We start from the raw sequence: 21,335 nt of genomic DNA on the forward strand, positions 1-21,335 counted from the left end.
CCCCCTGTTGAGATCCCATTAAAAGAAGGATAACGGGAAATATTTCAATCATGTCACCTCAGAAGAAAGAATGGCTAGGTCTGTTCCAGCCTCTTCGTCAATGCGGGCAGAGGAAGCCATACTCCCTCAAAACAGCCTTTAACATCAAGCGAACTCCACCCATTCTAACAGTTATCATTCAAAGTACACTAGACCTATCGACCAGCCTTATTTACCCCAATATCTAGATTCTCTGTTGGAACTGGTCACATACAGTTACGTTGTCTTTTGTGTAAGGAACAATTTCCAAATATTAAGCTTCTAATTTATAATTAAACTAATCAAGCCATTTCTTTCCACATACATAGCAAAAATGATTAATCGCCTGAATTTTCTAAACATATAATTTAAAATATATTAAACCATTTCAAGCATTATAACCATGATCCTTAACAGGATGGGCGTTATGAAGTGCCATAACATATTTACAGTCCAATGATTTATGTATAAATAAAATGCTAACTCACTTTATCCATGGAAACCACATTATTTTGTATGTTTAAATGCGTCTTGAGACCAAAAAATTCATAGGTATGAGACTAGGGGTAGAGTAAATATAGAGTTCAACTAAAACTAAAGATAAACCGATTGCAAAGAAACCTGCGCAGAAACAATTAATATCTGAGCATCCACGCGCAGGAGGGGCCCTCTCCAGTGGTGGGGAGTGAGACAAGCATCTCCTCGTCTCTGTTTTATCGGCTGTGTGGGTCTGCCGCGCTCGCACCATTTTGTTTACACTGCATCTACTTAACTATTATATAACTGTATTAAATTTTTGTATGTTGGCATACACAATCGTAAAATATGAATTGAACAAACTAATGCAGCCATAGACGTATCCAGGGAGCTTGCGTTTTCTTTTGAGGTTAGTCGCTGAGTAATAGTGGGCAGGACAGGGGATAGAGCAAACGGGCGAGTGCCGAGCAGTGGAAATGATACTGGGTTGCGTCAAGAGATTGAATTAATTCTTCCATACAATTGATAATAAAAGCATGATTAAATATACAGTTTCGCATTAATATTTTATTATCTTAGTTCAAAGTGATTTTTGTTTACAATAATTACTAAGATATTTAATAACGAAAATTTCGTTGTACATTGTAGAAGTTGTCATGGTAGTCATAAGAAGGTGTTAACATCAGTGTTCTTAAGTGTATATATATATATATATATATATATATATATATATATATATATATATATATATATATATATATAATATGTGGTGTATATTTTTATTTTATTATATATTTTTATATATAATAACAATATAAACATGTTTTATGTCTTCATTGATGTAAAACATTTACAGATTAATGAACCAACTGCGTCAGCTTCAAAATGTGCTGTGGAAGAAAATGATTTTCCTAACGCCCCACTTAAGAAGGATAAGATGATAGAACCGTAAACTAGCCATCGTCATTAAGTCAGTATAGCTACAAAAATATAGCTCATTGTATTTTATTATAATATACACCTAAAAATTGATGTTATTATAAACAATTATTGAACAATCATAAACAATCGTCAAAATGAAGAAGGTTTCGATTCGAAAATAAACTTTCAGATAAGCATGTATTTAATAGAAACCGAAAAATGAACGTAAAATTAGCAACACAAACGCTACCCTTTTTCTAAGCAAACTTGCTCTAGCATTTGTTGGTTTTCAACCAGCAATCAGTTTTATTAGGACAATAGATAGAAGTTTTACTACCTATTCAATGGTAGGGTTTCAAAAGGAGAGGTTTGAAGAAACCAATTAAATTAGAAAATGTTAATTTTGACACAAATCTCCTCGTCAATTACATTAATTATCTTAGCACTTTAAAGCAAAAAAATGTATTCATCTTTAAACATGGAAGTAAAGCATTTGCATTAGAATTCATAAACAGTGTCAATGTGATAAATTTGTCTCAGACTAGATTATTAGAAGATCTTAAGTTCCGTTATACTTTAACCTACATGTTTTCTCAGAACCAATTGGAATTGTTTTATATATATATATATATATATATATATATATATATATATATATATATATATATTTTCATGTACGAGCCAGAGGTAGAAATAACAATAACCCCAATGTAAAGTAATTCCAGTGGGACATCAGATAAGTTTGTTTAGAAATATTGTACGTGCTCCTATGGGCAGTAATTTCTGGGGGTTTGACAGCAATATCCGAGATACTGTAATAAGTTTCTATGAACCTGTGCATTAATTAATAGGAAGAAGTTGAGAAAACTGGATAATTTAATTAAATCTGTTACTCAGTAAGTGTAATGCAAACATCTTAATATAGAGAAAATATATTGTACTACATATGTGGTATATTGCCAGAAATATTCGAAAGGAAATCGATTGTGAAGAATGTAAAATTGTTTTTTTTTTTTATTTCATTTAAGCCTCAGCGTTAGCTATGCCTTCTTCTAAGTGCACTGTTAAAAAAAAAAAATAAAAGTACAAAGTACATGATTGGACCTCCCCGGGATTTGTAAAATTGTTCTCAGTACAAATTTTCATTGCGGGCATATGTTTGGATATGTTGTCTCAGGAGTGATTTTAACCGTGAACGCACGCCTAATGTGCATTTACTTTAAACGATAGATCCTCTAAGGTCAATTTTGTTTTATTATACAACTAACAGGACACCTTTGTGCAAGTTTTATATACGAAAAACGATGTATATTTTGAGAACGATTGCTTTTTAATACTTAATTTTATAGATTATTTTAATTATTGGAAGCGCCTTCTGCCTGAGAACTGCAACATTTATGCACAAAGAGACGATAACTTCACGGTCTGGACGACAAAGTGACGCTTCACGGTGTTGGTTTTTTTTTTTTTTTTTTTTTTTTTTTTTTTTTTTTTTTAATTTTATAAATAGGAACCAACTTTATAACATGTTGATATTTGTTGGTTTTGTTTTGTTAGTGTTTTGTTAACCAAGTTGTGCGCTGTTGAAAAGCTTATTTTCAAGTCTGTTAAGTGTGAATCTTTTTAAAAATGCCGGGCAAGTACCGATTTCAAGATAATTGGGCGGCGACCCATGGTTGGAATTTGTGGCTGAGGAAAGGGAAAGATATATATGAGGGGTTTTGTTCCTTTTGTAATAAAAACATAGACATTTCTGTAGCAGGGGTATTTGCCCTGAAAACCCATGTCAACAGTAAAAGGCACTCAGATTTTCAAAGACAACTTACTAGTGGAAAACAAATTACTCTACACTCTTTAAAATCTGAAACACGGGTAAGTAGTACCTCATGAGTCAGTAGGCCTGGTTCTGATGGGGTAGGGTACGATAAGCGGACCCGGTTTTTTATATTGAAGAATGTAATCATCGATACCTAATATTCCCATCTCAAATCCTAGACTATCAATCGATATAAAAGTATCTATAGTCATCAATAACAATCGTATGTTTTAAATTAAAATATGAATTAAATATTTAGGGTTGGGTACGACAAGCGGACCGGTTTTTGTATATCGAAATTGGCAAACGATATTACTTAATCATAACCAATCGATACTGATTAATTATTTTGAATAATTAACTTAAATAATCTATATCAACAGCTGTAAACACTTTAAAATTATACATGTAAGGTAATATTTTAATTTTACATAAGTAAAATTTGGTTATTAAACATGGCAGTCAATTTTAGAAAAATAAACGACATTTCTTTGAAAGATGATGTTTTTAAGACATGTGTTAACACGTGTTTTTCGTGGCTTCATGTTGGATTCGTACCGAAAACCCCATTATGTGAAATTTGTGGGAAAGAAACAACTGTAACTGTGAGAAGAACAAATATGGTCGTTTTCAGTTTTCCTAATTATGGTTATAATAATTTGTTTGGCTACTGTAAATATTAAATTCACACTTTAATGTAAAACGTATGATTGTTATTGAGGGCTATAGATACTTTTATATTGATTGATAGTCTAGGATTTGAGATGCGAATATTATGTATCGATGGTTACATTCTTCGATATAAAAAACCGGGTCCGCTTATAGTACCCTACCTAATATTTACAGTGTTCAAACAAATTATTATAACCAAAATTAAGAAAACTGAAGACTACCATATTTGATCCTCTCAGAGTTACAGTCGTTTCTTTCCCACAAATTTCACCTAAGGGGTTTTTCTGTACGAGTACAACATGTTGAAGCCACGAGAAACATGTCTTATCATCCTTCAAAGCAATGTCGTGTAGTTTTCTAAAATTGACTTTCATTTTTAATAATAAAAAAATTGAATTTCACTTATGTAAAATTGAAATATTACCCTACGTGTATTATTCGAAAGTGTTTACAGCTGTTGGATATGGATTATCTAAGTTAATTTTTAAAAATAATTAATCAGTATTAATTGATTATATCGATGGTTATGATTGAGTAATATCGTTTGCCAATTTCGATATAACAAACCAGGTCCACTTCGTACCCTAACCCTGATGGTAACAGTAGCATGTTGGTTGATAGTTGTAGACCTAGCATTAGTGGAGATACTATTTTCATAGGCTTATGTAATTCTGACTCTTTCTCTTTGAATTGAAAAATCAATAATTATTTACGATACTTTGGCATTATACCGACCACACCCAGACATGAATCGTTATTTGACATTTTGCTTCTACTGATTACTAGATTAGCGTAGAACAATATTTCGTCAATATAAAACAGGAATTGTCTTATCGCAAACCCCTCCCCATCCTCAGACAGAGGTCAAAGTCGAGCGGTCTAGTAGATAAAGTGATTGCAGAGTCACACCACCTGTTCAGCTGATGCGTCGCTTTGTTGTACTTCCGTGTTTTACCCCTTCATTTCTCCAAACACAAAAATTAAAAATTCAACAAAAACAAACATTACCAAACAAAAACTAAACTCTTCGTTGAAAAAAAAAACACAAAACTTGTTTTTATTTTTGATCACACTCAAAATGTGAGTGCCTCCGGCCTTCAGCGCGGGCTTCGACAGCCCACGCTGATGTCAACGAAAGAAATACCTTCCCTCGAGATAGTACCTATCAGTAAATATCAAATTCTAGAGGGGCTGATCAGAAATATAAATTGAATTGTAATGGAAAGGCAAATTATGTACTGTGCAAAAAACTTAAATAATCATGTGATGCCGCGCGGCCTGCCGTAATCAGGATTCTCGAGAAAGATAAGATAACAGCGACAACTATACCGATCACAATACCTGGAAATGCTTTTTGATTGATGGAATGTTAGTTCTGTTACTCAACTACATCGTTTTATAACGTTATAGGTTCATTGAAAAAAGTTTGTGTTCTTCATACTGGTGTGGTCGGTATAATCCCAAAGTACCTTATTTACTTTAGCCACTTAAAAATTTCTGTCACAATTCCAACTTTACGTAAGAAAATAAATGTATAGGATACTAGTACAATAGATACAAAAGCCTAAATAATAACAGAAATTACAAAGGAACGCCCCTGACCATCGATTTTTGAAATTTTAGTTTAGAAATTAGGTTAGGAAGACTATATTTCAAATATTCGAACAATCTAGGGGACTGGGGGGAATCAGGGTTTTCTCTTTAACAAGCTAAATTCGAGCCCAAATCATGTGAGAAAGGCTGAACTGAAATGCCCCAGTGCGGGTGAAAGGCGCCACCGAAGCCCACACTACTGGCAAATAAAGAAAAACATCCTCGAATAGTATCTAAATTTGAGCTCAGATCATGTGAGTGCCCCTTTACACTAAAAAGCTACACTGAAATGCCCCTGACCATTAGTGTTAAAAGTTCAAACATTGTTGGCCAAGTGCGTTTCTGTTGTAATTTCTGTTATTATTTAGGCTTTGCTATCTTTTATATCCATTGTGTTAGTATCCTATACATATATTTTCTTAAAGTTGAAATTTTAGCAAAAAGTGTGAAGTGGATATAGTAAATAATTATCGAAAAATCTGTTAAATGCTGTGGTTTATCTAGTTTTCTATTACAAGATTTTTGTACTTGCTTTGGGAGTACATAAAGGCCTACACTTTAATTGGACTGATATAGAGTAGATTAGCATGGCCCTTCGCAATGATTACACAGATCGTAACGCTTTCTACATTTATTGTCCTTTATTGCCTTACAGAGTATCATTTTCTTGAAGAACATTTTTGTTCGGGATATTTGGAGCTCCCTTTAATCTGAAGGGGTAGTCATCTAACCTTTAACCCTGGAATTGGCGGTCATATTTCTCTCAGTGGCGGAGTGTTTTTAGTACTTCATACATTGCCTTATATTTATTTTATTATTACATGTTTACTATAAAGTACCTATGTCATATTATATATTTTTGTATTCAGCTTTGTTCAAGGAACATTTTTCACATAATATAATTAAAACAAAAAAAATATCCTTACTCTACCTCTTCATGAAAAAATATTATTTTAGAAAAAAAGAAAAGTTAGTTCAAAGTTTTTGATTTGTAAAATTATTGTTGTTAGTGATATGCAAAATCCAAAATATAAAAAAGAAAGAGCATTTAATTCTGAGTAAAAATAAAGCAACCCGTAGTTTATAAGGTATTTATTTTTACGTGTGGTAAACGATACAAAAATCATACACTGACATTCGAAAGTGCTACTTACCAACAAAAGTAAGAACTTCAAAGTTCACTTGGATTTGTACAATCTTGTAACTATTAGTTCATATAAATTTTCTATATTTTTATTTTTTATTATATATTTTTTTGATTATGTTCTGATTTAATGTCTAAATCGGAATCCTCATTGTTGCCTATTTCAAGTTCAACTAGTCATGTCGAATGTAACTTAAACGATCGCGGAAAATACGATCCATTACGTAAACATGCACAAAAAATTGACTATTATTGTGTCATATGCACAACCATCATTACAACGAACTCAAACAAACAATAAACCAGATAGAACACCATGCAGCTGACAAAATAACAATAGCTGAATGAACCAGTTGACTCATCGCTGCGTGCGCAATTAGCGCGGTACGTGGGAGAATGTAAACAAACAGTTCAGAGATTATAAAACGTATGGACGTGTAACAAAAACGAGAAAATTATTTATTAGTGTATTATTTACGTAAATTGAACCTTCCTCTTTCGATTGGTATCAATACCGATACTCTTTGGTCGTGTTTTAAGTACGTAATATTTAGAAATAAAAGACATATTAAAATGCTCGATAACGGGCGCTGCCGTCTAGGATGCGATTAAAAACGCCCAATATCGGGCGTTTACCAGTTCCAGGGTTAACCTTCGTTTGGGTGCCATGTCATGGTGGAAGATCTGGAAACGAGTTGGCAGATAAAATCAGCTAAAGAAGCATTTCAACTTCAGCCTTTCCCTTTACAGATGGCGGCATCACATATCATCCATGTGTTGAAAGCAATATTAAAAACTAGATGGTGTTAGCCTATTCTACAATAACGAAGCTAAGTTCAATTAAAGACAGTATTATACAATGGGATATAGCATCCTGGCAGAGCCGTTACAAGGGCTGCTTCCAGGGCCATCCATTGTGTTAAAAGGACATTGTATTTTCTTTAAATATAAGAAAGCTCCTTGAATTTTATGTTAGTAGTAATATGCAATTAAAAAAGATTTTTGCGTAAATAACAACTTTGTTATTCATATACCTCTTTCTAATTCTTTAAACAGATTATATTCTAGAAATTGGTGAAGTTGTACACAAATTAGTGACACTACTAAACTTCAAATACATCATTATTCGCTGTAGTAGAAGTTCTGATTAGTTGCTTTATTTTATGCTAGCAATGTCTCCCCTCAGTTCTACTTGTTTTTCATCCATCCTTAATTCGAAGGTCTGTGAGATGTGGATTTGTCTTAGAATTTCTTAAAAGCTCATAGAAAAATTATAATTTCATAAAAAATGCATTTCATGGCTTTTTTACACAAAGTATTTTTTTATATCTGACGATGTTTTATGAGGTTTTTGCATGGAACAATAAAACTAATTGGTTATATTCTATGCTCATATCTGTGTATGTTACTGATTTGTATGAATTTCCAGTGATCCCAACTACTAAAGTTGCAATAAATAGAAGAAAATAAAATTCAGCTCTGCTTAATACGTTATGCTGTTCGTTGACATATAAAATTTCATATAATCCTTAATTGTTTTATTTGTAAATGACTTCATTGTTTGCACAAAGTGTTAATGATATATGTAAAGATTATCTTTTGTTCGTAAATGGAACATTTTACTTACTTTCCTCTTATCTTATCACCTCGTCGTACAATGACATCTTTTCCAGTATGTGCTTGCATTTTTGATTAATGATTTATGGATTTCTAGTTTTATTAGTTTCCAAATCATTCCATTTCCAATTAAAAAATATAATGGTACTTTGGGATTATACCGACCACACCAGTATGAAGAACACAAAAATATAAATTTATAGAAACAAACATGATAGAACGGAAAAACAACTCTTTAATTACAAAATTACGTCAATCAACAAGCATTTCCAGGTATTGTGATCGGTATTTTTGTTGCTGTTATCTTTCTCGAGAATCCCGATTACGGCAGGCCGCGCGGCATCACATGATTATTTAAGTTTTTTGCATGGTACATAATTGCCTTTCAGTTTATATTTCTGATCAGCCCCTCTAGAATTTGATATTTTACTGATAAGTACTATCTCGAGGGATGTTTTTCTTTCGTTGACACATCAGCGTGGGCTGCCAAAGCCCTCCCTGATGACCGGAGGCACTCGCTTTTTGGGTGGCGGAGTGTAATCAAGAATAAAAACAAGTTTTGTGTGTTTTTTCAATAAATAGTTTAGTTTTTGTTTGGTAATGTTTTGTTTTTGTTGAATTTTTGTGTTTGGAGAAATGTAGGAGACTGCAATCACGTTATCTACTAGACCGTTCGACTTTGACCTCTGTCTGAGGATGGGGAGGGGTTTGCGATAAGACAATTCCTGTTTTATATTGACGAAATATTGTTTCTACGCTAATCTAGTAATCACTAGAAGCAAAATGTTAAATAACGATTCATGTCTGGGTGTGGTCGGTATAATCCCAAAGTACCAATATAATTTATTACATATAGGTCTTTAAATATCTGTTGTTAAACTAAAATATATTATTTGTGTATTAAATATTTGTATCAATTCCAGAATATTGTTTGTTTAAGGTGCAACAGTTTAGAAGTGGGCAACAGTTTGGAAGGGAAAAATGGGCATCAAGGAGGCCTGCAAAGAGAAATTTTCTCAAGAACGCTTTACAAAGAGAACGAAATGTAAGTGGATAGAATCTTATAAATAGTGACGATTCAGTTCAGCTAGAAAGAGTTGTATAGTTAAAATTGTCAAAGTTATTTGTGTTTAATGTTAAATTATATTTAAATAAGCAAAACTAAACAGTAATAGTAATTATAGATAGTGTAAAAATGTGGCCTAGAAATTTTTACTAGGCACAGTATTTTATTGTATCCACATTGCATTGCTGCAACCTCTCTTGACTGAGTACTTTGAAAAAAATGGGTGTTTCTAACGAGTCAGTATTCAGTACTGTTTCATTGTAGTTTTCTTACAGTGTGGCATACACAACAAAACAAAAAAGGAATAAAAAAAATCATCTGCATTTGTGTCTGTCCATCTCTCTAGTTTTAAGTGTTCAGACACCTTTTTATTTATCTTCTTTTTCTGAACACTCTTCTTTGTATTTTCTATTAGTTTCTTCAGCAATATGAGCTACAAAGTCATAATCAAATAATAAATGGAATACACTAATTTCTCTTGTCTCCTTTTGCTCTAAATCTAAGTAAAGTCCAGAGTTTGAAGCATCAAGATTAACATTTTTTTGGATGAAAATCATTATTATGTTTCCATGTGCATTCAGAATAAATATCGAGGCTACTTGCAGGTTGAGAAACTGGTAGAGCATGTTCTAATTCAATGTCACTCATCTGTGCCGGGAATAACATCTGTCAAATTGGTTGACTCATGGTCGATGCTCATTACATCATAATCACCATCAGAATTGTCAAATAACCGAATGAAAAACTACATGGTCACTACTTGCTATTCGATTACTTTCATTATAGTCGTAAATCAAATGTCTTATCTCTTCGCTGCAAATGTGTCTATCTACATCATCGGCCATTTGCTTAACAGTTAGACACTATGAAAGTGTGAATCAAATCTAAATCAGAAGATGTATATAGCTACAAAAACAACACCACAATGAAATGCTTGTAGCTGACTAAGTGGCTATGCGGCAGATGCATGCATATGACGACTGTGACCCAGTGGTTACAGCAAAAAGGCGGTAAAGTCTGATAACAAAAGCAGTATTCCTTCTGATAAAAGCAGCCAACGAGACTGGTTCAGGATTTTGTCATTAAGTGGAGAAACTGGACAAAGTTACCTAATTTTCAACATGCAACATCAGCTTTGTTTTCATGAAAACAAATTTTAACACAATTAAACATCATATAACGTCCTTACTCCGCAAACAGAGGTCATATGAAGTCCTTACTCCCCAAACAGAGGTCGTATGACGTCCTTACTCCCCAAACAGAGGTCGTATGACGTCCTTACTCCCCAAACAGAGGTCATATGAAGTCCTTACTCCCCAAACAGAGGTCGTATGACGTCCTTACTCCCCAAACAGAGGTTGTATGACGTCCTTACTCCCCAAACAGAGGTCATATGACGTCCTTACTCATTTTGTGCAGTTTTCATGCACTCCTTAAAGAGATCAGAAACATTGTAATAATCTATTGGAGAATGTTGGAAAAGCAAAATAATAGGCATTTATTTAGTTGAGATGTTAAATATTAAGTGAAAAATATGAAGACAAATGGCTTGTTATTAATTGGTTAATCATAAAATCTATGTAGCTGTTATCCACTGTCCACTACTTGGGTATGGTCGGATACAAAAATATCTATGGATTGAAAAGTGGGGATCTTGTAGATTGTATTAGTTGTTGGGATACCAGTGTAGTTTAACACCATCACTCATCAGCCTAAAAGTTATAATTTTCAATAATTACTGATCTTATAATTTAACTTATGCTTTTAGAGTTGAAGCTTGCGATTTAAGTTTTTAATATTTGTTTGTTGTCCAGACAAAAGTTCCGGTAGTTCCAGACATAAAGAGAAGTGCCAATGAGGTAAGTAACTGTTCTTATTCTAGGTCTAAGATGACATGTTGTTACTTCTTATCAGTGGTGTAAAAACAGCTTCAATCCAAAGTTTTAGTCAGATCTAAAGTCTATGTCTTGACTAGTAATACATTTTTACCAGTTCAAACTCTAATACTTAAAAATAAAGGGTGGTATATATTTATTACACACAAAAACTCAAACAATAAAATGGATTGGAAATGGATTGATATATAAATGAATATTTTTATTTACCACAATATTAAGTTTTGTAACAGCAAAATGTGAGAAAACTCAATTATAAAAAAAACAATGGTACACATTATACATTGCAAAAACCATAAGATTTACATTTTACAAAAAAACAGTGAATGTACTTACGAGTTGTTATGGAAATAAATGCACATGCTAGGAAGTGTACGCTTCATGTGTGCATGAAGAGTCATCATTAGTCAAAATATTAAAAATATTATTGTTACTTTTTTAATTAATATATTTTTTATCTGAAAGGTAGAACTAGCGAGAGAGAGAAAAGACAATACATAACCCCATCCACACATACCCATCCACATTCACATGCACATTAAACAAAAAACACAATCACACACAAATACCCTTACCACAGACCTAATAATAAAACATGCATTTTCTACAGACAAGAATACCAGATCTCGCTCATATACACACATCAAACTTTGTATTACTATAAAATAAAATATTAATTTATGCCTCTGTGAAATAATACAAAATTAAAGAGACTTTGAACTCATACAGATACACAAGCAATCCCCACTATATATTGTAATTCAGTCACATTTCTTAATGTAGTACTAAAAATGTATGTTAAAATCTTTAATGATTAATTATCTTGTATTGTAAAAAATTGTTCAACTTCAATATATGAAAAAGTTAAAAGCCATTTCTTTATCAAATTATTTTGCTTCTTTACTGATTTTCAATTATTAATGAACGTTGTCCAGTGATTGCAGAATTTAGGCTCCAAATAAACAAAACTTTTTTGCAACAATGAATTTCTAGCCCTAACAAGTCTCAATATCCATATCTGTCTGGTAATGTGCGTCCGAGGATGTTCATCCTCAACCGGGCTTTTATTTCAACTGACAAGAAAAAACATTATTAAAACTTTGAAACCAAATAAATGGTGGAGGGGCAAGATTTCCAGCCCCTCTGGTAACTCAGTTCCCTGTTTGTTTCTAAATATCAGTCTTCTGGACTCTCACAATAGACTTGACATGAGTGATATAAGTAATGCCCCAACATGATGGACCATAGCTTAATTTTGAGTGTTTAAATGTGTGATATATCTGAGTTAATAATTTATTGGGATAAAAATTTCTCAAAAAATAACATTTTCTCAAAAATATAAATAAAACAGATTTTAAATATTTTATATGACTGTTCCAGAGTAAGTTTTCATCTACATGTAAACCAAGATATTTAAACACTGTTAGTTTGTGGTACTTAAATTCCAAAAATGTAAATGTTTCAGGCAGTGAAAAATACATTGAATTTTGTGCATTTAGTTCTAGTGCACCGTAGTCTAAATAATTAATATAATACAATAATTAAGGTCTTGCTGCATTTCATTCCTTAGTTGAAGTGTAGTGGCTCCATATGAAAGAGCAGTATCATCTGCAAATACAGTTATGTTTCCATTAAAAGGGCCTCAATACAGATCATTTATAAATTCTAGTAAGATTTAAACCATTGGAGAGGAGTTTCATGCACTCCAGCCTTTCCCATTTTTTTTTTATTAGTAAATTCATGATTATTTATATAATTAATATTTTTATTGAAATACATTATACTTTAGTACAAGCTACTTATGTTCTACTTTAAAAACTATATTTTATTTGTTAAATGGTTTGTGCGAAATGTTCTTAGTTTTTAGTGGGTAAACCTCAAAAAATTGAATTTCAAATATCCCTACAAGAAATAATTAGAAGCTGTTAAATCTGTAGACTGGGCAGGACTAGCGATATTACTGCACCTGCTAGTGTTTTGCCAATTTTCCTGGACTTCCCACCAAGGCTTTGCGCTCACAATTGATATTCTTAGAAGTTAGTGTCATTTTTCACTATCATCTTGTTCTTAGAAGTATATCAACAGTTGTTTCAAAATTTCCCACCCAAAGACAGGTAGCGTAAGCAGGAGACACAGAGTGGAGATAAATGGAACTCCTTACAGAAATTACACTGAGTACCAACGGCACTATCTACATTTTTGTAATAAGCCTTTACATCGAGAGCACGCTGATCACTCGTCAAACGGTACATGGCTACTTACGAGGGGTATCCAAAAAGTAAGTTTCCATTAATTATGAAAAAGTTAAAAAGACCCCGCCAAATTTTTAAGCCAAGTATCCACCTCATTTTGAAGGTCATCGCTGTTGGCAAATCGCCGACCGCCAAGGTGTCTTTTCAGCTCCGGAAACAGATGAAAATCGCTAGGCGCAAGATCTGGTCAGTATGGAGGATGACCAAAAACATCCCACTTAAATTTCCTCAAAAGTTCCATTGTTGCACGAGCAGCGTGTGGGGGGGCGTTATCTTGAATAAGCAGAACCGTGCACGACAAAAGTCCGCGCCGTTTATTCTGTATTGCCCGCCGAAGTCTGGTGAGAACTTCACAATACCTTTCTGCATTTATGGTTTCGCCACGAGGAAGATAGTCAATCAATAACACTCCACGGCAGTCCCAAAAAACTGTAGCCATTACCTTTCCTGCCGACTCAAAAACTTTGGCTTTTTGAGGAGCTGCCTCTCCTTTTTTTTGCCACACCATACTCTGGCGTTTGGTCTCTGGAGTTGAGTGGTGAATCCATGTTTCATCACCAGTGACTATTCTACTGAAAAGGTTTTCATCTTCATCGTCAAACAATCGCAAGAAAGACTGGGCAGCAGCCATTCGTTGTTGTTTATGGGCATTGCTCAATAAGCGAGGCACCCATCTTGCACACACTTTTGCAAGCTGAAGATCTTCTGTCATGATATTGTGCACAGATGACCGGCTAACTTCAACACTTGACGGCAGTTTATCCATAATTTCATCGAGAGTCACCCGCTTATCATTGTCAATAACTGCTCGTACAGCATTAATGACGTCAGGTTGCCGAGAATTGGCCGGTCGGCCACTACGCTCATCGTCATGAACATTTTCTCTTCCTTCCAAAAACATTGCACGCTAACGACGGACCATCTGAACGGACATAACATGTTCACCATACACTTGACACAACTGACGATGAATTTCAACGGCAGTTTCGTTTTTGGAGATCAAGAAACGAATAACACTACGGACTTCGCAACTGGCGGCAGAACGCAGTGGAGTCTCCATGATGTTTGGGCAGCAACTGACTGAGAAGCGTGACAATGGGCCAGTGACCGGCGCACCTGTTGCCAACAGAACCGCGCTACATATCCCCGCCCACAGCTGCACGCTGTGTTATGTATGCGTCTTTTTACAGAACAGGGAAACTTACTTTTTGGATACCCCTCGTAAAATACTGGCTATCCCCCACCACGCCTGCTACCTTATTCTTAATGTACAAACTTCCTAGCGATTAGTGAGTGCCTTTACTGTAAACTTTATACACTCCAACCTCATCTTTGCTACCTCCTTCACCTTTACTAGTTATGAAATACTATAAAATAATGATTTTAAGACATAATATTTCAAAAAATTTCCTAGGGAAAGGTCCCCCCCAATCCTCCCTACTGAACTGGAGATATTTCCACTGCTCTGGACAGAAATCACGGACTCTCATGCAAAAGTACAATATACTAACTGCCTTCTGAGATGATGCTATCTTGCTTCAGATGGCTTGGCTGAAGAGATTAATGGACTGACATGTAGATGCAATTTTCCCAAGCTCTATGCCATGCCCCTTATTTACTACATGTATTTCTTGACCAGACCAATTTTTTTTGCACTGTGACACCAAAACAGTTGGTTTTATGATCATTTTCATCTATATAGTACGTATATCAAACTATGCATATTGTTCGAAACAAGACAAAATTTCAGTTATCAATTGGGTTTTGCTTAATATTCATTTTTTCAATAAATTTATTTAACATTTAAGTTTTGGAAGGAAAATGTACTATCTTGGTAGTTCTGCTGTAATGCAAGCAGATTGAGATAATTTGTGTTCAGATTTTTCTTGTAATTCCATACTTGTTTTGTAAACATCACAAATAAAGAGGGTTTTGTTTCAGAGAATCAAAACAGCAGATGTGGTTTCCTGGAATACAGAAGGAAAGGGCAGCCCAGAAGAGATAGACAAGCTCTTAAAAAATACGCAGAAAGCTCTTCCTGACTTTGTCTTACTTCAGAATGCTAAACTGCCATCAGCTGGAGAAGGAAGTGAGCACTTCAAATGGTACTGCTCAGGTGACTTGAGTTCAGCGATTCTGGCTAACAAGGAATCTAAATGGCAAGTCAAGACTCACAACCAAATTTGTAATCAGATCTCTGTAGTCCAAGCTGTGCGAGAAGAAGACACCAATCTGATTCTCATTTCATGTTACATCCCACCGGCAACGGATTATCATTGCAAAGATGTGTGGGACAAACTTGTGAACACTTTGAAGGATATTCCGTCAAACGTTCTTCTCGTCATCGGAGGAGATTTTAATGCACAGATAGGCCAAGAGGAGAAAAAGGGTCTCCTTCCCGCGAGTTGTGGCCATCTGTTGTACCACGAGGTCAGCAATGAGAATGGTACTAAACTGTTAAAACTGGTGAAGGAAGCCCACTTAAGAATAGTCAATACACACGGACCACCAGATTCAAAAAAGGATGAACACTTCACATTTAAAGACGGAGAAATCAAGACTCAACAGGACTTCATTTTTATTCCTGTATCACGAACGCACGGGTACAGCCGTAATGTACATCTCCACTGGGTTCCAGAATACAACCACGCCATGAGCTATTGTGAAATTGTCACTGATGTAAGTAGATTTTGAGTTTGTCACACATTTTGTATAAAGTGTTTTATTTTAGTCATATTGTGATTATTTAATCAATTCCATTTTATTTGCCATAAAAAGTTAACAATCATAGGGGCTTTGCTTCTAGAACATGTTACAGGTCATATAAATATACAGGATGTTTAAAAAAAAACAAAACGTTTATGCCACTCCTAAATTGTAGGCCTACTAGGAGGATCTTTAGCGTACTTGGTATGAAAACTATGCTGAACTGATGTCACCGACTTTGATTATGTACATATTAGTTGGTAGTATTTTACGTGTCTAACAAAATGTTAAATTTTTAATCTTTCAAAGCCATTTATAAAATAATCTGGCATGTTAACTTGTTAAGTGTGATAGACGTCGTAGTGCATACTGAATGGTTAAGAGTATAGGGTCTACATACATGTATTACAGCTAGATAGTTATTAAAATCAATAACGTCAAAAACTAGAAATAAAAAAAAACTTTACAGAAAAACTTCCTACCTCAATGAAAAATTCTTCTAAAAATCTTGTAACTCTAAATTGCAAACTGCCTATGAAATAGTTGTCTTGCCAACAAATGAATTACAAAACTTAACAAAAGAAATAAAACACCTGAAAACAAACTGAGGTACATTGAAAATGAATTAGAACACAAGGAAAAACAAATTTCTGACTATTGCTTAAAGAATCATTTTGCATACTAAATAATATTGTTGATGCAAAAATAGTACTTCTGAATTAGGTGTTTGCAGGCATTTACAACAATATTTATATAAAATAAACAGTTTGTACATTCTGCATTTTGCCTGCAGGAATATAAAGAAAAAGAATGTATCTTTTTAGGTTTGGTGTTTGCTTTTCATTCAGACATTACAGCTTGAATACAAAATCAGTTTTGAAATATTAATCATTTTGTTCTTTTTTGTGAAGTAGTTGTCTAGTTCGTCGAAGTAAATAGTATTTAATTTACTCCATATAATAATAATACTGATAATGTTAATAATAATAATAATCTCTTTAGTGCATTTAACAACAATTTCTGACATAGTCAATAGTCAACTTTAATACATTTTATATAAAAACCATGTACATGTTTTATAATAGTCAGACATACATTTTATAAAAATTCATACAGACACATCCATTCCGACATCAGATCCAGCGTTTGTTTTTCTTGGTTTCTAAATTTCACAATGGCTTATCCTGAATTCTTCAACAGAGTAAATGCTTTAGATACCAAAAGACACTTAAGACGAGTTTTGAATTGATTTGTGTTGTTTGAATTTTGTACACTTTCAGGGAACCAGGTTGATTAGCAATATGTATTTTATACAAACAAATATTATGAAACCTGTTTATTTTCTATAACAGACATTTTCTATAACATCTCTCATTCCTGACTCTCAATACACTCTCAAATATTCGGCTTATTTGGGATTAGGTAGATTTTCTTTGTAGTTATATATTGGTTAGAAGAACAAGTAATTTTATAAGCTAATAATATTAGTTAGCTGCATTGCTCTCATTATGTTCTGGAAACATTCAATGAATGAACAATATATTATTAAGTTAGTTATTATTCAGTTGACGAATTGTTTTGAATATAGAATAATATTATTGTAACTGTGGTCTTCATCTTTGTTTCTGCCTTATGAAACACCTATTTAATTAATTTATAATGAACAAAACACAGCAATACGTATATTACAACATTGCCACACAAGGTGAACCTGATAAATGAGTAACGACAAACAAAGGCCCAACTTCATTGTTTTTTATTCATATTAATGTTAATGGTTTGTAATATATGCTTTAAAAACTTTTATGAAATTAATAAGTAACACAATTATTAATAAATTATGATTTTTTTAAGTATTACAGTAACTAAAATTTAGTAAATAAGATTGTTTTATATATGTTAATGCGAATCACTGTTTCAGCCCATGAACATTGTGGTGTCAGTTAACAAGGAGGAAGAGACTAAGGTAATCATTAGTACCTGGAACATCCAAGGGGCAACGCCGAGCAAAGTGGATAAAATTTTGCAGGAACAAGGCCTTGAGTTAATATGTGTGCAAGAGCTATTTCTCACGTCAGAGGAGGACATACAGTCAGATCACTATACGTGGCTCTGCTCTAAAAAGCAGTGGGCCAAGAATGTGGCCATCCTAGTGAAGAAGTCACCTGATATTTTAGTGAAAGAGTTCACAGTGATTTCCGAAAATTTGTGCGTTGCAGATATAGTGTATCACCATTATTCTGTAAAAGTGATCTCATGTCATTTGCCGGCTAAAACAGACCCCAGAAACGAAGCAATTGCCACTCAAATTGAGGAATTTGTCAAGGGTATCCCTACAGAGACGATCTTCGTCTTGGCTGGTGACCTCGGTATCAGGAATATGAAAAATGACGAGGAAGAGATTAAAGATAATTCACCCTTTTGGAAGAAATTGGCAGAAGAGACTAAAACAAACTTAGTAAGCTATGTGTGGGGATCGAACGGTTGTCCCTTCCTGACCTCGAAGATCGATGACCTTATGACTATTACTAGGCCTTTTGGAAGGAGGATAGTTTTCTTTGAAAACAGCATCTTGTGCTCAAGAGTTTCCTTTGGGAAGAAATCAGGTATTAAAGAATTCAAAAGATAAATTTAGGTTTTTTATAAATCATTATAATTGAAATAGCTTATGTTCTTAATAATATGGTTATCTCATAAATACTTCAAATGACTTTCTATGAGCAGTATGGCTGTTCATTATGAATAATGATTTTTTATTGAAACCACTTAATCTTGTAAATGTTGAGTTTAGTTCCATTTCATCTTCCACTTGATGCTGTCACAGACTTGACTCCTTAAGTCTGGAAATGTCCGTATGAAGAAATCCAAAAGAGTCACTGACAAAGAAGCTCAAAACGAACTCTGCATTCTTTTAACATCAGAAACACCTATACTACAAAATAAAGTGCAATCTAGATGAATAGGTATTCTCATGGTCTCATCAGTTGCACAATTTGGTGCACTACAATTTTTTAGACACAGTCTAAAATTACGGTGGAGCAATTGAGTTTTCTACACATGAAGTAACTATGGTGGGAAGGGTTATTTCAATGTGGATGTAAGTTGATAATTTAATTTTTTTTTTAATTTTCTTAGGACAAAAAGCTGAACATTTGCGCTTAGTCCTAAACAAAAGGACCTTTATGCTGTTTTTGGAGTGACAGGACATACTGGACTGGGGGCTAAGGTTAAGGGTAGAGGTCCGCCCCTTGTTGAGATCCACGAGGAGTAATTTGGGGCCTTAATATCAGTTAAGTCTCCTTAAGAAGGGGAGGATAGCTCTGTACCAGCCTCTCCAGTCAGTGCAGGTAGAAGTGGCACACCCTTATGTTTAGGCTAGCAACTGCCTTTAACACTTAGGGACCCATGAACTCCAACAGTCATCCCCCAAAGTAGACTATACCTATTGATCTACCCTTGCACCCCTGTTTCCCAACATTAGCGGTTAGTGATGTGCCGCTTCTGGACATTCCCTGCACATTTTTGCTGCACCCATTGTTGGTTCAACTAGAAGGTATAAACTATCCAGAAGGAAACCTTCTTGGGGAGATTAAAAACTAGGTTGCTCCTCTGTGATTTGTGATCGTGTCTAAAACATTATAGTGCACTCAATTGTGCACCTGATGAAATAATGAAAATATCTATTCATCTAGATTACACTTGATTTTGTAGTCTAGATGTCTCTGATCTTGAAATGATGTAAAGAGTTTATTTTTAGCTTCTTCGTCTCGAACATTTGGAATCTCTTCATACGGGTGTTGACTTCAAACTACTGGAGTCAAATCTATGACAGCATTAGAGTTTAGACGCTGCACTAAATGGAAAGTGAAGTGGAGCTGAACTCAACTTTCTTTCTAACTGATTTAGTTTGCTAATTATGACAGTTAACCCCCTTGGGTGTTAGATGTTTGATTGTATAGCTAAATATATCTGCAGAGTTCATTTTAATAAGCAGGTATAATTGAATCGTGCATTTCCAAAACGTTGAAAACTCCTAAAACTAATTTTACAAGGGAAGAAAAAAACATATCAATGTATAAACAAAGATGTATTTTTGGTCAAAACATTTTTGTTTACTGTATTTGATTATCACAATGTAAGGCTATTTTTACAAATATCCATTATAATTATAGTAATTAAAAATATTTTGCATTCCCAAAACATTGTAAATGCTGTGACATGTGCAAGTCAAACCGTTCTATCAGCCGTGCAAATAACAAATAACACCTTTAAATTCACTCAGTTACCTTTAATGGAGCAAAGACAAAAGAACATTAAATAAAAGTAAATACAAAATAATTGTTGAAAAGTGTATTTCCCAATGTTAGATACCGGGTTTTCATTTCACCTTTGAGAATTTTTTTCTCCAAGTTGCTTAACTCTTTTTGGTGTCACATTAAAAGTCTTACAAAAGGTTTTGAGACAAACTCTCACATCAGAACCTCACGGTAGTAGAAAGATATAGGCAAATTTCACTAGTGTGATTGTATTTACCACATCTATTCTTTTTATCAATTGGGGGTGAATAAGTCTAAGTAAGTATTGCTGCTGTTTGTTGTAGACACCTAATTGTTAGAACGCTTCAAAAGTTGTTCATGATATTGCAAACTTACTACTTTGCACGAAAATGCACACTTGCATGTTGCTGCAACAAAAAATTAAATTTTAGCCGGAAAGGTAAGATCTCTTTTAATAAGGAATGAAAACAGTGAAAAGATGTGACATTGTGATGTAATAATTAAAACAATGTGTATATGGTTAAAATAGTGCTTATCACTTAACTAGGCCTCCTAGTAACCACAGCAAATTACATATTAGTAAACATCCAAGAATCAGTAATCAGTTCAGCCATCTATCATATTGATAATTAGTTGGGTACACAGGTTACAGGTGCTTGGCTTTAAAAATTCAGAAACACCTCATATGGTGGTGTTTCACTCTTGAGTAGTTTTTTCAGTTTTCGGTAATTTATAGTCATAACCAGAGTTTCTAGATTTCTTTAATTTACCTTTTCCCCAGTTTTTGGGACATTTCTTTTGTTGCGGAGCTAAGAATTTGTTTCAATCTGACTAGAACTCATCACGATTAACCAAAAGAAACAATTAATACTTATGTAGCA

At 33.9% G+C, this 21,335-nt stretch overlaps 1 protein-coding gene and 1 non-coding gene across 3 annotated transcripts in view; both read left to right on the forward strand.

The window, feature by feature from the left end:
* The first annotated feature begins 2,925 nt into the window (after positions 1 to 2,925).
* The window catches only part of LOC124366211, a 38,441-nt gene continuing 20,031 nt past the window's right edge, over positions 2,926 to 21,335 (forward strand). For both annotated transcript variants that reach the window (XM_046822585.1, XM_046822586.1), the window contains exons 1-5: positions 2,926 to 3,288; positions 9,199 to 9,303; positions 11,139 to 11,183; positions 15,413 to 16,150; positions 18,099 to 18,783. In XM_046822585.1, coding sequence (XP_046678541.1) covers positions 3,046 to 3,288; positions 9,199 to 9,303; positions 11,139 to 11,183; positions 15,413 to 16,150; positions 18,099 to 18,783 — 1,816 coding nt within the window. In that variant the 5' untranslated portion in view covers positions 2,926 to 3,045. The remainder of the gene's footprint in view (positions 3,289 to 9,198; positions 9,304 to 11,138; positions 11,184 to 15,412; positions 16,151 to 18,098; positions 18,784 to 21,335) is intronic.
* LOC124367041 lies at positions 6,028 to 6,132 on the forward strand. The gene has a single exon (XR_006922858.1). It is a non-coding gene; the product is annotated as a U6 spliceosomal RNA (small nuclear RNA).

Source organism: Homalodisca vitripennis, chromosome 7, assembly GCF_021130785.1.
Source record: "Homalodisca vitripennis isolate AUS2020 chromosome 7, UT_GWSS_2.1, whole genome shotgun sequence".
Classification (NCBI taxonomy): Eukaryota; Metazoa; Arthropoda; class Insecta; order Hemiptera; family Cicadellidae; genus Homalodisca; species Homalodisca vitripennis.